General features: G+C 37.8%; 1 protein-coding gene across 2 annotated transcripts in view; it reads right to left on the bottom strand.

Moving 5' to 3' along the window:
• Window positions 1-395: 395 nt before the first annotated feature.
• The window catches only part of Serpini1 (serpin peptidase inhibitor, clade I (neuroserpin), member 1), a 70,030-nt gene continuing 49,625 nt past the window's right edge, over window positions 396-20,800 (bottom strand). For both annotated transcript variants that reach the window (XM_013016266.1, XM_013016265.1), the window contains exons 3-9: window positions 20,512-20,742; window positions 18,192-18,386; window positions 15,843-16,047; window positions 11,144-11,241; window positions 2,746-2,832; window positions 945-1,034; window positions 396-730 (exon numbers count right to left, since the gene is read on the bottom strand). In XM_013016266.1, coding sequence (XP_012871720.1) covers window positions 654-730; window positions 945-1,034; window positions 2,746-2,832; window positions 11,144-11,241; window positions 15,843-16,047; window positions 18,192-18,386; window positions 20,512-20,742 — 983 coding nt within the window. In that variant the 3' untranslated portion in view covers window positions 396-653. The remainder of the gene's footprint in view (window positions 731-944; window positions 1,035-2,745; window positions 2,833-11,143; window positions 11,242-15,842; window positions 16,048-18,191; window positions 18,387-20,511; window positions 20,743-20,800) is intronic.

Genomic DNA, 20,800 nt, shown 5'->3' with positions numbered 1-20,800 from the left:
AAGGAACCCAGTGTTCAATAATGCTACAGCTATAGCCCTGGTTTTTGTTTTTGTTTCTCTTTTTAACAAGTTTTGATGAATATTTCAGATAAATATTTGTTTCTTATACTATTTTCCATACTGATTCGTAAACAAATGATCACTAGAAATTTCCTGCAGTACTTGCCTTCCCAGTGCATGTAATTGCTCATTGTTTGGAAGCGTATAATGCTCATTTACTTTGGTGCTTCAGTTCTGCAGGATGGTGAAGGATTTAAAATGCTCAGAAATACCACTTTCCAAATCTCATCTGATGGTATTTTCACATGACAATTCCCAACGGAATATCATTGGTTCCAAATGTCACCTAAAGTTATCTATATACTACCGCTATTTCTAAAATGGAAAATACCTGCTCACGTATTCAATAGGTACTTTTATTTTACACAATAGCACAACACACACATGGACAGGAACAAGACCATGTCTTTAATACTGATAACATTCCTTTGACAGATTGACTTATAATACACATATATTTATTTCTATCTAGAGCTATTTGTAATATTATCTAAAGATATATGGTAAGATACCAATCCTAACTGTATATATATATACCAGCTGTGGACGTAATGTGCTTTGTTAATCTTTCCTTGTTACTGAAATGAAGCCATTTACAGTTCCTCGAAATCATGTCCGCTTGTGTTCATTGTTTCAGGATGCATGACTCGGCCCATGAACAAGATCATACCTGTGTCAGTGAAGAAAAGAATTCAACATTTATTTTTCTCTTGCATGCAATAAGCAGACTTCCAAATATAAAACACATACTGTGGTTTTCTTTAAAAGAATCATTTGAACACTAAAATTGATGGAATAAATGCTATGGCATAAGAAGTCATGTATGGAAGGAAGTTCCTTTGCGGCTTACCAAAAATAAAGTTCTGTTCCCATAACAGACTCACCAGTTCTCCTGTTCCTGATAAGGAAGAGAAATGGATGGTCTACGATCACTTGGGGATACAGCACAGCCATCCTGCTAATTGCAATCATTCCTGTGGTGCAGAGAGAAAGTAATTACATGTCTGTGGGTGTGCAGGGAACAGCGAGTCATTTCTCAACGCTGTCTCTATCTATCCTCTCAACGCAAAGGCAACCACCTACAGTAAACAAGGTTTTTAAGACTTAAAGAGAGGAACATCATCGGAGTATTAACCTTTCTATTTGATGCTTTCTTTTAGTTTATTCTTATTTTTTATTAGCTTATGTGGGAGGATTTCATTGTTACATCTCCACACACATTTACACTGTATCCCAATCAATTTCACCCCCTCTAGTACTTGCCCTTGATTCTTCAAAAAAGACAAAACAAAACACATACATACACATATAAACATGCAGTTTCCTCCCCTCTGTTAAACAAAATTGTACACAATTTATTCTGTTATAAAAGTTTAATCTTGGTCTAAGATAAATATTTGCACTTTTAACAAACCATCTTTACATTAAGAGATAAAAGAAAAAATCTTGCAAAATGAAAAATGAAGTTTCTCTCTCTCTCTCTTTCTGGTATAATGGGACTTCAGGGCCTGAGATCTGTCCCTTAGCTTTTATTCCTTAAGGCTGGTACTCTATCACTTGGGATACAGATCCACAGCCAGGGTTTTTGATGTGCATTTGGAGTTAAAAAAATCTCCCAAGTTTTTTTTTGCCTAGGTTGGCTTCAAATCACAAAATCCTCAGATCTCAGTTTCTTTAGCAGCTAGGATTACAGGGTAAGCTACTGGTGTTCAGCACATTTTTGAGTCATTGTTTCTATTGTCTACAAAGGGTATCTGTGCATAGCAAGGCTCCGGGATTGTAGAATGTGGCCAGGAAGACTGCAGTTAGAGAGGCCATCCAGCAGTGAGAAGTGTGATGTGCGTCCTCAGAGGGGATAGTGAATCCTTCTCAAATTCTGATACACTGGATGCAGTCTGCGTAGTTGTTAAAATAAAAACCCAGATTGAAGAAGTTTCATGATATCAGGGATTAGTATATTTCTATTGCCCTCTGGAAATGCTATTGCCAATAGTAAAGTTAGAAATAAAATGTACAAATAAGCCAACATACCACTAAAAGGAGAAAACACCTACTAAAATGTGGTGCTAATCATTGAACATGAGATTGAAGCAAATAAAAACAAATTTTTAGAAACTCACGATAATAAAATCATTTAACCAGAGAAGTCATAACTATCAGAATAAGCCAGGGTATTTGTCCTGGTACCCTGGACATGGAATTGATATCAAGGAAAATAAATAAAATATATTGTTTTATTTCTACAATTCAGTTAAAAGTTTCAAAAATTATATACTATGCTCTTATTTAGGTGTGCACTTTGTAACATTCAAAACATTTATACTGGCAAAATTAAGAACCAACTTCTGAAAGTAATTAGAGAGGAAGGAACAATGTCTAAGTGGCTAGTAGGCAGATATTTAAAATACTTAAGTGGATAACACAACAGGAGACTCCATTTTCCCAGAAAGGGTCCAAATTGTCCAGTCCCTCATTAAGAAAAAATTAGAATGAAGTAAATTTTAAAAGGGAGCTGGCTTAAATATATACTTTTTATCCTATTAGGAAATTCTGGCAGTTCCAGCCCATTTTCTGGCCTTCTAGTTCACAAGTGATTGATTACAGTCCTCCCCGCCCCCCCCCCATTGTTTAAAAATTTAATCATAGAAGAGGTGAGAGAATTTTGGAACATGATTTAGTATACACCTGATGCAGCCACTGCTTCGGAGCCTTCCTCATTAACCTCTAGGAAGGATTTGTGAATCACCTTGGAAAGAAACATGTCTTTGTTATCTGCAAAGAGAAAAAAAATTAGGGCTAGGAAAATATTTGTCCCTTTAAAAAAATCAAACAATGATCATGACACTGACAAGATGCATCGTACTCACAAACTAGCATGTTTAATGGAAACTCCCTAGTACAGCTGCATAAAGATACTACCACTACTACTACAACCCAATTATAAAATAACAAAATGAGTCTGAGAGATAGGAGAAATGCCAATATTGATATAGAAGACAAGAGATAATGCTAGATTTCATTTTATGATCAGAGAAGACCACTAAAGTTGGGTTTTCTCATTTGCTCTCATTTTTAATCTTGTTCATTTTTCCCTCTTGTTTTCATTGGTAGTTTTCCATTGTTTATTTCCTCTATTGCCAGAAAAAGCAGAAACTCTGATTTAAGTAGGGATTTCAAATTAGTCCATAACTCAAGATAAAAATACCTTACACATTGCTCTTTAATTTTGAAATTAAAAGTACATAATGAAGTCAGTAAAAATCCAGAAATAACTAAATTCATATTTTTAAAACTCATCTGTGATCATTGCAATAATGGAGAGGTCCTTGGCAAAGAAAAATATAATCGACTTGTAGCTTGTTTCAGAAATGAAGTTCCATTCTGTTCTAGCTTACTGGCTTATCTACGGATCACAAATGTGTTACCACTTGGTAGGAGGAAATAACACACTTTTAGTAAATTGCCTATATATTTGTGGTTCTTTAAAAAAATTTAATGGGCATTATGGCTAACTATGTTCGCCTTGAGTTTATATCTTGAAGTATTCACCTCCAAGATTTTGTGGTGTGGTTAAAGGATTTTTCTTTAAAAAATGAAGGACAGGAAGGTAAAACATGACCCACAATGTATTGTTGGGGGAGGGGAGGATGAATGGAGAGAGGATGCTGGAGAATGGCTATGGTCAAAATATTTGTGTGAAAATTGAACAATGAGTCTTTTTGCGATTGGTTTGGGAAGGGAGAGAAGAGATAAGAGAGAGATGGAAGGAGTGAATCTGCTCAAGGCACATTATATTTATTCATGGACGTGTCAAAATGAAACTCCCTTGGATGTCTAATTGATGCTAATAAATATATTAAAATAAGACAAGATGAATTTCTTAGTAACTTTCCTGGGTCATGGGGTGCAGGGAGTTGCCCAAACATCATTCTATTTCGATAAAGATGTTTTGAATGGGATTACATTTAAATTAGAGGAATTTGAATAAGGCAAACTGCCCTCATAGTGAATGGATTGGCTTCATTCATCAGTTGAAAGACCTAATGAGACAAAGACTTCCTTCAGGCAAAGAGGAATTCTACCGATAGACTACTCCATCTCAGCTGTCATTCTTCCCTGGGTCTCTGCTCTTCATGATCTCCTTTCTTTCTCTTTCTCTTCCTCCATCCCTCCCTCCCTCTCTCCCTCCTTTCCTCTCCTCCCTCCTTCTCCTTCCTTCCTTCTTTCCTTCCTTCCTTCCTTCCTTCCTTGCTTCCTTCCTTCCTTCCTTCCTTCCTTGCTTCCTTCCTTCCTTCCTTCCTTCCTTCCTTCCTTCCTTCCTTCCTTCCTTCCTTTCCTCTCTTCCTTCCTTCCTTCCTTCCTTCCTTCCTTCCTTCCTTCCTTCCTTCCTTCCTTTCCTCTTTCTTTTTTTTATTTCACTGAGCAAATACTTATCAATTCCTCTTCCACATCTGGTGTAGAGCAGGGTGCTACTGCTCTGTGTTAGGAGAATGTTGGCATGGTGGTGGTCATTGCGCCTTAGTATAAGCCATGGCTTCCTTTGGGGCACTGTTCCTAAACACAGTCAATTTAAATAATTTCCTCATTGCCCAAGGGCATGCTTCAAACATAAGCACAGCACAAAGACCGTGTGTAAGTGTGTAACAGGATCTCAGACAGCAGAAAGGTCTCTGGGCTTTAGTTGTTACAATAGTTTTCATTATGATCCCACCCAGGAAATTCAGAAAACATCCTGGAATTCCACTGCTTCAAGGTAACTTTCATTTACTTCTCTGGAGAGTTTTTTGGATAAAACCAGCAGATGACCAGGTATCTATTGTTTGGTTCCTGTGCTTATTCGTGTGCTGAGCAGCTACTATGTACCAGACCCTGTGGTGCAGCCTGGGGAACTAAAGACATCCCTCCTCACACGGGAAAGCTGTCCTATACAAAAGAACAATAAAAACATCTAGATAACATACTGTGTTGATGGGTGATTAGAACAAGGAAGAAGAGACTGGGGCAGAGTGTATCCTAGGAAAGGTGTGTCTGTAAAGAGTAAATGGGAAGCTGAGACTGAAGTCCTAAAAACAAGGCCAGCCATGGAAGGCCCATGGGGCACTGTGGATGGAGAGAAAAGCTAAAAGCCAGGCAAACACAAGAACCCTGCTCAAGAACCCCAAGGAGCCCGTGTGGCCAACGGTGTGGGAGGAGGGCAGGTAGGCTGAGCACAGCCAGGCCAGGCCGCACCCATCCTGTACACCTGGCCTCACAGCCCAGCCTCTGACCCCTGGGACACCAACTGGTGGATGAGGACAGAGCCCCTCCCTCTTGCAGTCTCTCCCAGCTCCCTGATCAGTACAACAGCAGACCAATAGTCCACAGAAATGGTGCACCATGCTAGCCAACCAATGTGGGTGCCAAGTACTGCCAGATGCCAGAAGAAGGAAATGAAAGCAGCCATAGGGGAGGATGGGTACCCCGGGAAAGTGACCATAAGGAGACCCGTGTCGATCAAAGAAGGTTATGGGCAAGAAGGGTATGTCACACACAGCACTGGCTGTGCTAAGTGAGGAGAGCAGCAGAGAGGACTTTGGAAGGTCTAGTGTGTGGAGGGGGGGACATCCTTTTAAGAGCTTGGGCCAGGGAATTAGAACACCTAGGCTTTGTGGAGAAATCATGGGCCAAGGCTGTTTTGATTTTAGATGAGGAGGTAGCTGGAGGCAGGAAGATCAAGTCTGTGAGCGGTTGCAATGGTCCAGGGAAGAAAGTTGATTGGTGAAATTGGCATGGTGGCAATGGCGGAGGAATGAGCCCTCTGGCATCCAGGTGAAGGAGAAGGAGAGCAAACAAGGGCAGAACGGAGGAGCCAGGCTGCCATAAATCGACAGCCCATGAGTCTGCCCCGAATATAGCTTTTGCTGTGTCTTTTCAATTCCTTTATTTTATTGGCTCCTTTATTAAAGCTAGTGCTTTATGTGGAAGGATTTAATACTCTCTTTGCCTTCCCCTTACACCTTTCTGGGGATTACTCATTAATCCAAATGCTGACAGTCCTTCATTTCCATTACAAAAATAGCCTTACTCAATAACAGGATCATTGCTGCTAGGAGGTGAGCATTTTAAACAGAGAGCCCCAGATGAAAAGGACTTTCTGCACTCCCTCTATTTTATGTCTACTGTATGCATCTTGACGGTGTTTTATGCTAATGGAGTCTAGAGTCAAAAGGACTGGATACCAAATGAGATGAATAATTAGCACAAATACTGATCATCTCATCTCCTCACAGGAGAAGCGGGGAAGGATGTGGGAAGCCCCGAGAACACATTTAAGGACCCCTCTTCATGAGGTGAAATTCTCTGGGGGATAGTAGTCGCAAACAGAAGCAAAATATTCAAAAGGAATAAGATCTGGGAACGTCATGAGGGGTTATTGCTGGTGGGTGTAATCGTGGTGACAGGGTGAACCAGGGGGCCATTCTGAGCTCATTTCAAGAAGTATTTCAGGAGGGAATGATTGCATCATGTCTGGGAGATGCAGAGATATGAAATGGAAACCCGGTGTGCAGGATGGCTGGAACCCAATCCTGTCTGTTCAGAATCAGCCACCATGAAGGCGGAAGGGAGCTGTGGCTTGGGAATAGTTGAGGCACACAATGAGCTGATGGCAAGTTTCCCGTGATGAACCTCAGCAGGGACAGGTAAAAGGGATTAGATTGCAGATAGATGGGAACCATTTAGGAAACGATTGAAATAGTTCGGGAGAATAGTAATAAGACTCTGAAACAAGAGTGGATGTAAGAGGATAAAAAGTGAAAGAGTTTGGCTGAAGAGGTCTTAGTAAGGGATTCTGAGCTATTGAACACTTCTAGAAGCAAGACAAGGCGAAACAGGGCTGATGATTTGTTTCACCCCAATGCTAAATCACGTGTACTAGTTTTGAAGAGAAAGAAAACCTTCATTACATAGTTTAAGAATATGACAATATCATAATAGCACTGAATTTTTCTCTGGATACTTTCAAATTCACTAATTTATTCTACTATTAATACACTTAAATTTTGTTTCCTAATTGTATACGAATCTTAGTAATTCATATACAAAGTAAGATTTCTAGTGGTGCCCAGTGGGACATGTGAAGAAATTCCCTCTCACCAAGCCTTCTGTCCTGTGTCCTACAGCCAACTATTGCAGTCACTTAAAAAATATTCTATGTGTTTAAGAACCTACATACTCATGTATTTTCCCTTCTGTCTTTTGATTCAAGTTCTCCCAAGTATCTTTCAATGCTCCTCTCCTCTCCTTTCCTCCCTTCTTCTCTCCTTTCCTTTTCCAATCCTCCTCCTCTCCCCCTCTTCCTTCTCCTCCTCCTCCTCCTTTTCATCTTCATCTTCTTTAATGTTCCACTCCTAGGGCTTGAACTCAGGGTCTAAGAACTGTCACTGAATTTTTTTTGCCCAAATCTGGTGTTCCACTTCTGACATTTTGGTGGTTAGATGGGGATAAGTTTCATGGACTTTCTTGCCCTGGCTGGTTTCAAACCACAATTCTCAGATCTCAACTTTCTGATTAGCTAAGACTAGAGGCACCTGGCTCTATTTCCTTTTTTAAAAAATTAAGTAATATATTTGTCCAAAGGGGGTTATAACATAATGTAGGTTGTATGTTCCGAGTGCTACCTGTACAGAAGCATTCCTTCCAGCCTACTCTCCATCCCGCCTGCTGTCTCCTCCAGACTCATTTCACATTCTCCTCTTCCTTTCTCACATATCCACACTGAGTATTCTGGAAGTATTTGCCCCCAGTTCCCTTTTTCATTCATCTACTCCCTCCCACTCCCCACCTTTCAATCTCACTCAACTTCCTAATAGTCAGCTTGTTAAACTCTAAATTGTTCAGAAGGTTTATTCCATGGAGATTCCCTCCTCTGTATACTATAATCAACTAAATCATATATAGAAGAACATGTCTCTATATATGTTCATATGAGAGGTTGCTTTTTGGGTCTAAGATCCACGTATAGGAGAAAGCATTCATGCTTTGTGTCTCTGAGTGCCTGCTTTATTTTGCTCAAGCTATTTTCCAGATCCACCCATTTCTGTCATACTTCTTTTACTGTCAGGTTTCTCTTTTCCTTTACTGTTGACATTTGGGAATGGGACATTCTTGGTGGAGGGGGGCTGACTGGTGCATTATAGATGTAGAGAGGTAACCTTGATCCCAACGATTGGGTACCAATAGCATTCCCCAGCTGTGACAACCAAAAAAGTCTCCAGGGGTTGCCATGTATTCCCTGGGAAGAAAGACATGGTAGAGGCAAAACTGCATTTGTCAAGAAGCACTATTCCACTGACACATTCCACCACCAGCCTTCTTTGTAATAAACCCAGCTGTTATATTTGTCTCTTCATAAATCTTTCATGTTCCTTCAGGTCAGGCATACTATTCTAATCATTTCCTAATTTTTCTGCCAGCTGTTTTTCTCACACAACTCGCCTCATCTCTGGGTGTATAAATGGCAGACATGACCACAAGATTCTCACTGAATTCTCTGGAATACTTGCAAGGATTAGTAGAAATCACAAGAAGTGTAGCCATCAAGGTTTTCATATAATTAGGAGAAGCAAAAATACTAGCCATGCAAGAAAATATCCAACCGTGTAAGATAGGGCATATGATGTCTAAATACATGATGCAAACATAAAATACGACTGAATTTAGCAAGTTATAGTTGTGGTAGATGTTCTTGAATGAATGATTCATAAATTAATGATAGCCAAAGAGAGAGGTAAAAAGATGTGTTTGTAGGGGCAGCTGACATGCAAAAAACTAGGAACACGCAGGCCAAACTAATCATTCAAGAACAAAGAATTCCCATCTGTTCAGCTTTCATGGTGAAAGTTAGAACTGGGTGGTTTAAGAATGTCTGATACTGTATTTCCAGATGGCATTTTAGAAGGTTAAATAGTTCAAGCAAGGGAATGTAGAGGTGGACCCAAAGAAACCTCTTTCCTTCTCTCCATCACTGTTATTCTCTGCTTAATATATGCTGTAGGCTCATTCTGTCCAAGGCCCTGGGCCAGTGACCAGGAATTCAGCCATGAACAGGACACAGTAGTATCTCATTTTCATACAGGTTTAATCAAACAAATCACTGCTTTGCAGGCAGAGTATATGAATCCTTGAGAAGATTCTCTGTTATTTACAAATCTCCAAACCATCTGTATTTATAATGTAAATTTATAGCCCATTATTTTAGCCCACAGCAAAGACAATTAAATCTTACCTTATAAATTTTCCAAATATATCAGAAATCATAAGTTATACTGACCACAATAATTGATTTGCTATTGCATGTGACTCTCAGCAGGAATTACATTTAGGGCAAAATAACTGCCTGGATATTTAGGTGAATAACAAGGAATCACAGACCAAACTGAAAAGATAGTTATGTAAAAAAAAAAAAAGCAAGATGTAATTTTCTTCTTGGAATTCAGCCAGTATGGCAAGATAGGCTATCCATTCCTAAGGAAGGAAGCATTACAACTTTAAATTATGCTCCAACTCAGCTTCAACTATGAATATATTTATTGATATGATATGACCTTTAGAATATCTACCAGTTCTACTCTCTTGACAGCACCAGAGAGGAGTTGGAGCCCTGGAAACTTGAATATGAGCTCTGAAAACATTTCCCCAGGGAAAATTCATTTCTCTTGGGTGGACAGGACCATTTATACAGTAGACATTTAGCAAAGCCCTATTAGTGCTGAGGGCATAAGTTCTCCACACAAGGGCTAGAAGATGTAGAACCAAATGCATCAGTATCTACACATAGCTGGAAGCTGAGTGCTATTTAGAAAACAACCTGCACTGTCCCAAATCTAGGAAGGCAAGGATTAGAGAATGCATTACAATTTTTTGGAAGTTGTGATTTTGCTCACTCTCTCTCCTCCATGCTCACATTTCATGCTCACAAGAGTACACATGCATATACACACATGTACATGTACATGCACATAAGTAACTTGAAAAGCAAGGGCACACTATCAAGTTGATTTTCTCTATGCTACTAATTCAGGAGAGGAGAATAAATTCTCTGCAGTGACACTTGAATGGCTAAGGGAACTTTGATCATGCCAGTCATCTCTAGTTGGGGAATCAGGTTCCATAAAATTGCATATAAAGGTGTTTTACAGGTTGAGCTTCTTTTATCTTAATATGTATGTATGTATGTATGTATGTATGTATGTATGTATGTATGTATGAATGTATGTATGTGTGTATATATATATATATATGTATATGTTTTGTCTTATTAGAAAACAGATGCTACTTTTTCTCTGTTCGGCAGAAATAACACTCATTGTATAAATTTACTAAGCCTCAAGTGGTTTTTCATCAGTGATAAATTGCTTGAGTGTTAACTACTTAAAAACATATCCAAAAGCATTTTACAAGTTTTAAGTGCTTTAGTGTTGCTAATATCTTATGTACTTTTTTTCTCCAAAGAAATTAAAGTACCTGAGTCCAATAATTCAACTAGATTGGGGGTGAAGGCAGAAGCTAAAAATAAGTTACTCAATATCCCCATGTGCTGGTATACTTTGAAGCTTCAAAACCTTTGTTTTGGTTGAAGATTGAAGAAAAGGTTTATCTCATCTCACTGGGTATTCTTTATTCTTTAAACAGAATCTTTGGTCAACTTCTCACAGCAGGGTACACTCATTTATCTTCTCTTACTACTTTCTTTTCCATATGATTTATTGTAGTGAGATATATTGAGATGTTCAATCAACACATTTATTGATTATTTACTCTACAAAGCATTATGTCCGATGGGATGGAGAATTCAAAGGCATTTAAGATAAGATTTTGGGAGAACATAAACTACCAAAAATAAAACATGGACCAGTTATTACAAACAATGTTATTATATCAGTGTTAGTTATAACTTCACTTGTTGAAGTTAAATATACTTCTTGCTAGATTTATTTGGCAAATAATAACCAGATTCTTTCTCAGAACTCCAAAGCAAATGGAAACATTGTCATTTTTAAAGGCTTTTGTGGAAGTTTTTCCAATGTTGGTATTTGTTTCTTACCAGACAGGCCTGTCAAATTTGCATTTTTGATGAAAATTTCAGTTACTCCAAGGGCCTTCAAAATGTCTTTTAAATCAATTTCTTGTTCCACTGTGAACCTAGAAAACATATTTGGGGGGAGGGAGTGGAGCACTTAGTTATCACACTGTCATAACAGGGATAAGTGTTAAATATCATTTATTTAAAGACCTACTTTATAGAGGGTAAATTATGCTAAAACTGGCTTTGAACTGTAAGAAACATTTGGCTGTAATAAGAAAATATAGGCAAATGACAGGAGAGAATGACATTTAAATTCATAAGTTAAAAACATTTGATATTTAATTTAAAAACTTTACTATATACAACTTATAAATGACTCATCTTCAAAATCTTTTAACCCAGTTAAGTAATCTGCATGATTTTTCAAGGTGTCAGCAACTAATCATAAATTCTCCTAAGGTATTTAATTTTCTTTTTAGTATCTTGGCCAACTCTTGCTGCTCATTTATCTCCTGTCCAAACAGATCAATGATACAGAAGAGCCAAGTTCTGATGGCCAACTAATACATGAAGCATTTCAATTCCATAAAAATTAGCATATTAAAAATGCTCCTGAAGTTTATGGCTCTATTAACCCCTACAACATAAAGAATCCTATTCTTATGATTTCATCACAGAAAAACCAATTACCAATGAAAGTGCATTTGATATTACATCTTAAAAACTATAAGAATTTTGATTACAGTAGGGCTTTCTTTGACAATAATAATGGCTTTTCTTTCTTTTTTTTTGTTTTTGCTTTAATGGACTGTGAATTATGATGCACAAGTGTCTGATGATTTTGTAAGAAAAACAAAACATTGAGCAGAGTGTCCATCAATGAGAGCTTAACTTTATTAAAATGGTTTCCACCATAAGCCAGATTGGTAAATATGGAATAGAAGCCAAACCACTGAGCTCTATCACCCAGCTTCTTAGTGGAAGATATGAAGCAATCACACCTGTGACAGAGAACACATTTTCAAACATTAGAGGCATGTAATACTTGAAAAAAGACTTGCATACCACTCTGAAGCATAAGTTTTCTTTTTTCTCAGACATTACTTCAAATATTTATCCTCAGTGTACATGATAAATGTAAGTTTTTAGGCAATAGATTGTGTCTTTAAATGAGCTCAGTCAAAATGCAGTAAAAGTTTCATTAGTGATATTTCTGATGACTTTAGAAGAACTAGAAGTAAATATGTGTTATAAGTACAAATCAAGCACAAAGAGAAAGAAACAAGGATATTGCTTTCAACATTTTCATGTATATAAACAAATAAGACTGACAGATGCAATACAATTTTCAAAGAATAATAAAATTACTAGACTTAATCGTATATTTTACATTAAGTTGGATTGGTTTAACTTTATTTTTTTAAACCAAAGTAACCATTGATTGTGAAATAAATTGTTCTATGGTATGTCTCAAAGGAAAATTCTTAGGAAAATATATAATGTCTCAGAATATATTTGAAAGCATACATGCTATTATGTGTATGTGAATTTATTAAGGTCTTTTTGATGGAAAAGTACCTCAAATACCCTATAGGCCCTATAAATCTTTAGGATGACTTTAAAAGCTCTGTGTATATAATCTAGTAGAAGTGAAAGTAAAAGTATGCACAAGCAGGACAGGGATGTGGTGAAATAATGATAGAAATGCAAATTTGAATGTTCAGAATAGTATCTTTACATGAACAAAACTAAATATCCTGTTAAAAGCAAATAGATGAGTAAACCTGGAATCCAGTCATTAGCAACATTTTTACTTCTAAAACTGGGTCACAGAATCCATTGCCTTCTTTCAACATTTATAAAGTGCTATAGCATGGAGAGTAGATAGTTCCCCACTGATTATGATAACACACAAGTATTTGAAATCAGTCAATGTGTTAAAAAGGGAAACTAAATTTATCTCATTGAGTTATTTAGCCTCCCACTTTGCATTAGCCATCAGAGAGACAGAAAGAGAGAGAGAGAGAGAGAGAGAGAGAGAGAGAGAGAGAGAGAGGAGAGTTCATTAAACTCCTAGGAAGATGGAGACATAGTAATTAGCTGTGCCTAGTTTAGTAACAGGCATTAATATAAGGAAGCAAGCTAAACTATTTCATAATTGAAGAGTATCTCTGAGAAAATGAAAATTTAATTTTCTTCCGTTGTAATGTTCAATTTCTTGGTGGACTGGACCCAGAGGCCACATTTTTCTAGTGAACATGGATGAATGAGAATACATGATACTTCTTCAGTATTCATTTAGAAGGCTGCTAAAATACTCCAAAGCCACTTTACGGGAGCATAGAATTGAAGCTCTTGGAGAGGTATCTGTTGGCTTATGGAATTCAACAAGGGATGCATTAACACCGTATTGAGTTTCAAAAGGAATCTCCTACAAAATGTAAAAAAAAAATACAAAGTTAAGGGCTGGGATGTAGCTCAGTGGCAAAGCGCTTGCCTAGTAAGTGCAACATCGTGGGTCCAATCTCCAGTAGCAAAAAAGAAAAGACAAAAAACATACAGTTAGAAAAATACAGAGTTCAGTATAAAAGATAAAAAAGAAGCCAGGCATGGTGACTCACGCCAATAATCCTAGCTACTCAGGAGGCTGAGATCTGAGGATTGAGGCTTCAAGCCAACCTGGGAAGAAAAGTCCCTGAGACTTTTATCTCTAATAAATCACTCAGAAAACTGGAAGTGGTGCTGTGGCCCAAATGGTAGAGCACTAGCCTTGAGCTGAAGGGCTGAGGGACAGTGCCCAGGCCCAGAGTTCAAGCCCTATGACCAACAGAAAAAAAAAATCACAAAGAAGAGGATGAAAATGGACTAAATGGTTTGCAAAGGTGTGATCTGACTTAGATAGTAATTTAAATTCAATATTAATTAAATCCAATATTTATAGTGTGTCAGCTCTATGACACACTATTTGCATATTAAGTATGTAAAAATCAATTTCTATATTTTACAAATTGACTTAATTTATTAGCTATTCATTGACTACTTCTTGAGAATACACTTACAGTGGAATCTTTCTGGATAAATGTACTATCATGGAATGCCATGGCAGCTAACTATCCTAGTGTTGGGTTGTGATTACCATAATTTCTATAAGCAGACTAAGAAATACTTGCTATGCATGATGTATGGTTGTTGTGAATACATAACATGACATAAGTTTCAAGCCAAAATACCTAAGGCTCCATAAAGATCTCCTTAATTAACACAAGCATACTGTCGGGTAAGCTTGGGAAAACCTCAGCATCTACATGATAGAACTGCTAAATAACAATTCCTAAAATTAGAATACATAAAAAGGAGTTAATGAGTTTTTAATAATTCAGTGTTCCTATTAATCCTTTATTACCTTTCAATACTCACGCAACTAATCATATTTGAGCTCTTCTTGATTTAGAATGAGTGTTAGAATATATACACAGATTAATCTTGTTTCCTAGCCTAAATGTATGCATTATGTTTATGAATATGGATGTGTTAGCTGATGTGTAGCTTTGCTGCCAGGCATGCCCCCTATGGCGGAGGAGAAGAGAGGCTCTAGCCTGGAAAAACTCACAGAAGGAAAGCAAGCTCACAAAAGGTACTGTGGGATGGGATAGTAATGGCGAGGAGGGGCAGCAAGGAGGTAACAGTGACATCATCTGCTCATCAGACCATTTGCAGATGGCGGCAAGAAGACCTGATGGGAGAGCTGACCACAGGGCCAAGAAACCCACATCTGGCAAAGGAGTGTGAGGAGGGAGGCTTTAGGAAATAGCCATGGAGACGCGGAGGCATGCAGAGGATGCTGCGTGTGGCCTGACTAGAAGGAAACGTGTAGAGCAGGTTACAAAACGTTGATGGGCAGAGGTAATGCTGAGGAAGTGAATGGTAGTTGGGATAGTAAAGCCCTTGCCTAGCTTTTATTCTCTCAGTCACAAGACTGATTTTCCTTCTTGTCACTTATTTTTAGTTATTTATGTGTTATCATTATTATAATTAGTTTTTTATTATATCTTTAAAGAAGCACTGAGCATCCTGATTTGCTTAGAGTTCTTCCTGTGATGCCAGAGATGGTTTTCTATCCAGCTATCTTCAACTTCAGTAATAAAACAGAAAAAAACGAGCAATGTGAATGCTATTTAGAGGATTGCTTGCTGAAACAAGGCTGAGAATAATCGAATCCTATCTAAACTCTACATGTAGGTTTAGATATATAATACTGAGTGCATTCATGAGTAACATGTACCCCAGGGCAGGACCACATATGTATGAAGGAATTCTCAGAAGGAAGAGAAGGAAGGAAGGAGGAAGAGAATGAGTCGGACTATGCATTCAACATGCAAAATCAGTGGCAGCTACTCAGAATATGGTATCAAGCGGATCACAGGGGTCAGATTGGGCAGTAGGTCAGCAAGCCTGGAGTATGCCTATAATCCCAAGCAGAAGCAAAATGGTTGGTGGTTCAAGCACAAGAATGCTTGCCTAGCAAATGTGAGACCCTGAGATCAAGCCCTAGTCCCCCACAGACATCTCACACACACACACACACACACACACACACACACACACACACACACACACACACACACACACACACCATGCCAAGAGATTTTCTGAGACAGACCTTCCTTGATAACCCTCCTTTTGTGCTATGGGAGGGAATCTCCTAGGAGATTCTCACCTGGGCAGGTAGACTTCCACTTTTTGCTTCTTCACAGAGTTTGCCCATTCTTCAATCAGCTGTGCTTTGACCAAGGGCTCCAGAGCAGCCAGCGGAACTTCCTGTCTGGACAGCACCAGCATCATACTCAGATCATCATTTTCATATGGAATTTCTAGGACTTGGTAGATGCCACCAGCTTCATTGGAGCCGTCACTAAATTCCCCTGAAAAGGAGAACACCATAAAAAAGGCCCAAGTGAAAGATTTTTAAAAAATGTTTAAATGTGTTATGCATTTTATTGAAATAGTATAAAGAAAACATGGAATTCAAACATGTGAAAAAGAAGTTTGTTATGAAATGAGCTCTGAGTCAGGTGCTGGTAGCTCATGCCTCTAATGCTAGCTACTCAGGAGGCTAAGATCTGAAGATTAAGGTTCAAAGCTGGCTTAGGCAGGAAAGTCCATGAGACCCTTATCTCCAAGAAATCACAGAAATAGCCAGAAGTGGTGCTGTGGCCCAAGTGGTAGAGTGCTAGCCTTGAGCAAAAGGCTCTTATGCCCAGAGTTCAAGCCCCAGAACCATAAAAAAGAAAGAAAGTATAGAAAAAATAGGATAGAAAGAAAGCAAGACAGAAAGGAAAGAAAGAAAGAAAATGAACACTAGAATGCAAGGAGATTCCTCATTTCTGCACATTTTTATTGTATTTGAGGATCTCCAGAATTATTTCTCATTTGTCATGACATGTTCTGGAGATGTATGTATGTATGTATGTCTATGTGTATTTATTTATTGTTTTTTTATGGTCCTAGGGCTTGAACTCAGGGCCTGGGCACTGTCCCTAAGCCTCTTTATGCTCAAAGCTAATGCTCTGAATGCTACACCACTTCTGCCTTTTTTGAGTGGTTAATAGGAGATAAGAGTCTCATGGGGAGTTTTCTGCCTCAGCTGGCTTCAAACCATGATCCTCAGATCTCAGCTAGTATTATTGGTGTGAGCCACAGGTGCCTGGTTGAGACATTTTTTTATTACTAAATGAGATAATTCAGTCCATTTAAAGCACATCATCTGGAATGCTGAAAATTCTAGTCCTGGCTCTGAGTTGGATGTAAATCACACTGACTAATATCGACCTGACTTCTGGCAAGGCAGCAGTGAACATCATGACACCTGGTACTCTAATATCACGGGTTTCAAGGCCAGTGTTGCACAGCTAAAATAAAATCTCAGCATCCTCCAGTATTTGTCCAGAGTATTTGTGATGATTAAGATCTCAAACTAAGTGATTAGATCAGTGAGGTAATTTACTTTGTGTTCTTTGTGAACTTAGCCAAATACATATGTGTGTGTGTGTATATATATATATATATATATATATATATATATATATATATGTTCTTATGGATATTTCCTAAAACAGATTTTTTAAATATTACAGTAAATAACCATTTTTCCATATTTACACTTACAATATTTTGAGTGCTAACTTAAGCAGTATGATTATCATCTCTTCATATTCTTTTAGTGTGTATATGCAGGTCCTGGGCTTGAACTCAGAACTGTCCTTGAGTTTTTGTGCTCAAGGCTAGCACTCTACCACTTGAGCCACAGCTCTACTTCTGGCTTTTTTTGGTGCTTAATTGGAGGAAAGAGTCTCACAGACTTTCCTCCCTGGGCTGGCTTTAAACCACCATCTATAGATCTCAGCCTCCTGAGTAGCTAGGATTACAGGTGTAAGCCACCGATGCCTGGCTTATGGTATTCTTTTAAAAGAACTATTAGTTCTAACACACACTTGGCTTACAATTACATTTATGATTACAACTTGAAAAATTGTTATAACTCAATTTAGAGGTGTGGCTCAAGTGGTAGAAAACCAGCCTTGAGCAAGAAGCCAACCAAGAGTTCCAGGCACTGAGTTCAAGCCCTAGAACAAGCACCAAAAAAAAAAAAAGTGTTGTATAAGAAGAATGCTTGTAATTTTCTAATTCAAAAAGTCATAAGGAGTCCTCATCTAATCCAGTGTTTGGTGACTCACATAGGTAAAAGTCACTGCAAAGCCAATGATTTTATAAAGTAAAATCATAGTTAAAATTTATTGTTTTTGCACCATGTGAGATATTTTAGGTGAATCAAGCCATGCGGCAGGTGTGATTGGCTGAATAAAATTAAAGAAGTGCCTTGGAAAACTGTCGGTGGCTATAAAATTCCCTCAGCATCTAATTGCAGGCATTTGAAATATCACCAAGAATATTGAATTGCTGTCTGCATCATATGGACAAGGATGTGAGTAATGAGGATTTCTGACAATTTTGTAAAGATCTGTTAGCATGCCACAAGAAGAATGACCTAGAAGTCAAGGGTCCATACCATAATAGAATTCTCCTTGTTGATACATCATGGGGATGTGCACTTCACTCTCATCATCTTTAGTGAAGGAAAAAGTTCTGGTATTTTCAGGCCGAAATTGTGACTTCCAGTTCCCTTTGAAATAGATAGCGTTGATGAGGGCCAGATGAGTGATAGAGTCAAAGTCTCTGGGGGATACCAGATCTTTCAACAGATCTAATTAAGGGGAAAAAAATGAACAGACGAAAAGTTACATTAAATTAAAAAGTGAAAGGGCAGACTTAAAGATCATCAGTCTACCATCAAAGAGTGTATAAATGACAATGCTGAATTTTAGTGATAATAAAACATTTATTTTGAAAAATAAAAGCTACAGAGAGAAACACACACACACACACACATACAGAGAAAGGGAGAGGGAGAGAATCAGCAATTAAGGGCATTTAAAACAAGAGTATTACCATTCTGACACACAAGTACAGATCACATACATTAGAATCTTGGACTTCTCCACTTTCTCTTTGCAACTATCACACATTGCAACTAACAAAACGCTCTTAACACAGACTAAGCAGTCAACAAAGTTCATTTTCATGCTGCACATGTCATCCAATCCAAATTCCTCTCCCAGCCCCTGCATAGTGCCTTCTGTCAATCTACAATTGCCTTTGACTAGATGAAAACAAATGAGTGAAAAAGCCAGTTTAACTCATTATGCATTGTTTTCCATCTTTTGAAAGTTTCCCTTTCAGAGCCACTCAGAAAGATTTCAGATCTTTCCTTTTTGCTAAATGTGTCTAAAAGACTTGGAATATGAATAGATTTTAATTATTCAATACATTTAAATTACACTATTAAGCTGGGGTGCCAGTGGCTCACGCCTTTCATCCTAGCTACTCAAGAGGCTGAGATCTGAGGATCTCAGCCCAGGCAGGAAAGTCCATGAGACTCTTATCTCCAATAAACCACTAGAAAACTGGAAGTGGTGCTGTGGCTCAAGTGGTAGAGTGCTCACCTTGAGCTGAAGAGCTGAGGGACAGTGCCCAAGCCCAGAATTCAAGCCCCACGACGGAGAAAAAAAATAGAATATTATTCTTGATTTATTTTTTAAATGCCAAAAAACACTAAAACTAGATTTTGTTATCATACAATTTAGTCTCACTATTGAAAAATATAGGACCAAAATTTGCTCAGTTTTCTCATTTTAGTAGTCACCTGAGGTAGAAAATGGCTCAGTGTCATGTGACTTACAGAATATCTGGTGTCTGATTAGCTGATTGTACTAACATTATTTTGGAAGTCTTGACATTTAATGACAAGTATATTAATGTAATTTCAAAATGCCTCAGTTTTTAGATTCTGATTTCAATTGCTTTGTTGGTAAAACTGGAAAATAAAATGATAAAATATGTCTCAATTACATTTAAAATATGAATTAGAAATTAAGTTGATAATACACGCCTCTAATTCTAATTCTTTTCTACTCACTTGCCCTTAAAATGGGCAGCTCTTATTAAAAAAATGAAACATTCAATTGTTTTTAGTTTTTATTCAACTAATTTGGTTGTAAAGCCAATAAATACCTTTAAACTCTAATTTTTATGTCTTTTTCTCTCTTCATCTATTGTAGCCATGGTATTAAAAGAGTCACTAATTGGGGCTAGAAATTTGGCTCAGTGGTAGAGTGTTTGCCTAGCATGTATGAGGCCTGGGTTTGGCTAGGAACCACATATACAAGAAAGAAATAAAGTTAATAAAAAAGAGTCACTAATTGTCATTCTAAATAATAACTAATTTTTAAATAGCTGAAAACTCCATATACTAGTTAATATGATGAAACACAGAAAACCCATTGATCAGAAAGTATAGATTTCAGATGATCAGAGCCAAAATTCTGTACATTCCAACAGATAAATCTTTCTTCAATGCTCATTCAAAAACAATATTTCTAAAATGGACCTTAATACAAGAGTCATTACCAGACACTCAGTTCAAGACTATGAACCCTTCAAATGCAAAAGGACCGAGTGAACTGTTCCAAAAGTAAGAGTTGGTTAATTGGAGATAAGAGTCTCATGGATTTTCTTGCCTGGGCTGGCTTTGAACTGCGATCCTCAGATCTTAGGCTCCTGAGTAGCTAGGATTATAGAGGTGAGCCAGCACCTGGCTAAAGTGGCATTGTGGCTCGAAGAAGTGGAGCACTAGCCTTGAACTGAAGAGCCCAGGGACAGTGCCCAGGCCCAGAGCCCAGAGTTCAAGTCCCATGACCAACCAAAATAATAATAATAATAAAAAAGGAAGAGATTGTTGAAACCAAGACATTAGAGTAAGAAAGACATACTATTTGTGTTATTCTCCACCCACTTATTGATGGTGTTGGCCACAGCTACATTTTGGCTAAAGTCCACATGAGTTACTTCTGCATTAAAGTATTTTTTCATCATTTGTAAAAAGTCTTCATTAACATGGAACCCGTTTTGCACAAAGAGGGAATTGGCCATTTTCATCACATATTGACTGTCTTCAGCAGTTACCATGTTAGAAAAATCCTTCAAGAAAGAAAATTCTTCACCTGAAAGACAAAGGACAAGTTTATTACTGAAACAAACATGGTGGAAGATCTACAAAGA

Source organism: Dipodomys ordii, unplaced genomic scaffold (assembly GCF_000151885.1).
Source record: "Dipodomys ordii isolate 6190 unplaced genomic scaffold, Dord_2.0 Scaffold30, whole genome shotgun sequence".
Lineage (NCBI taxonomy): Eukaryota > Metazoa > Chordata > Mammalia > Rodentia > Heteromyidae > Dipodomys > Dipodomys ordii.
The sequence above is the reverse complement of the archived record's forward strand: the minus strand, read 5'-3'. Positions and strand labels throughout refer to the sequence as shown.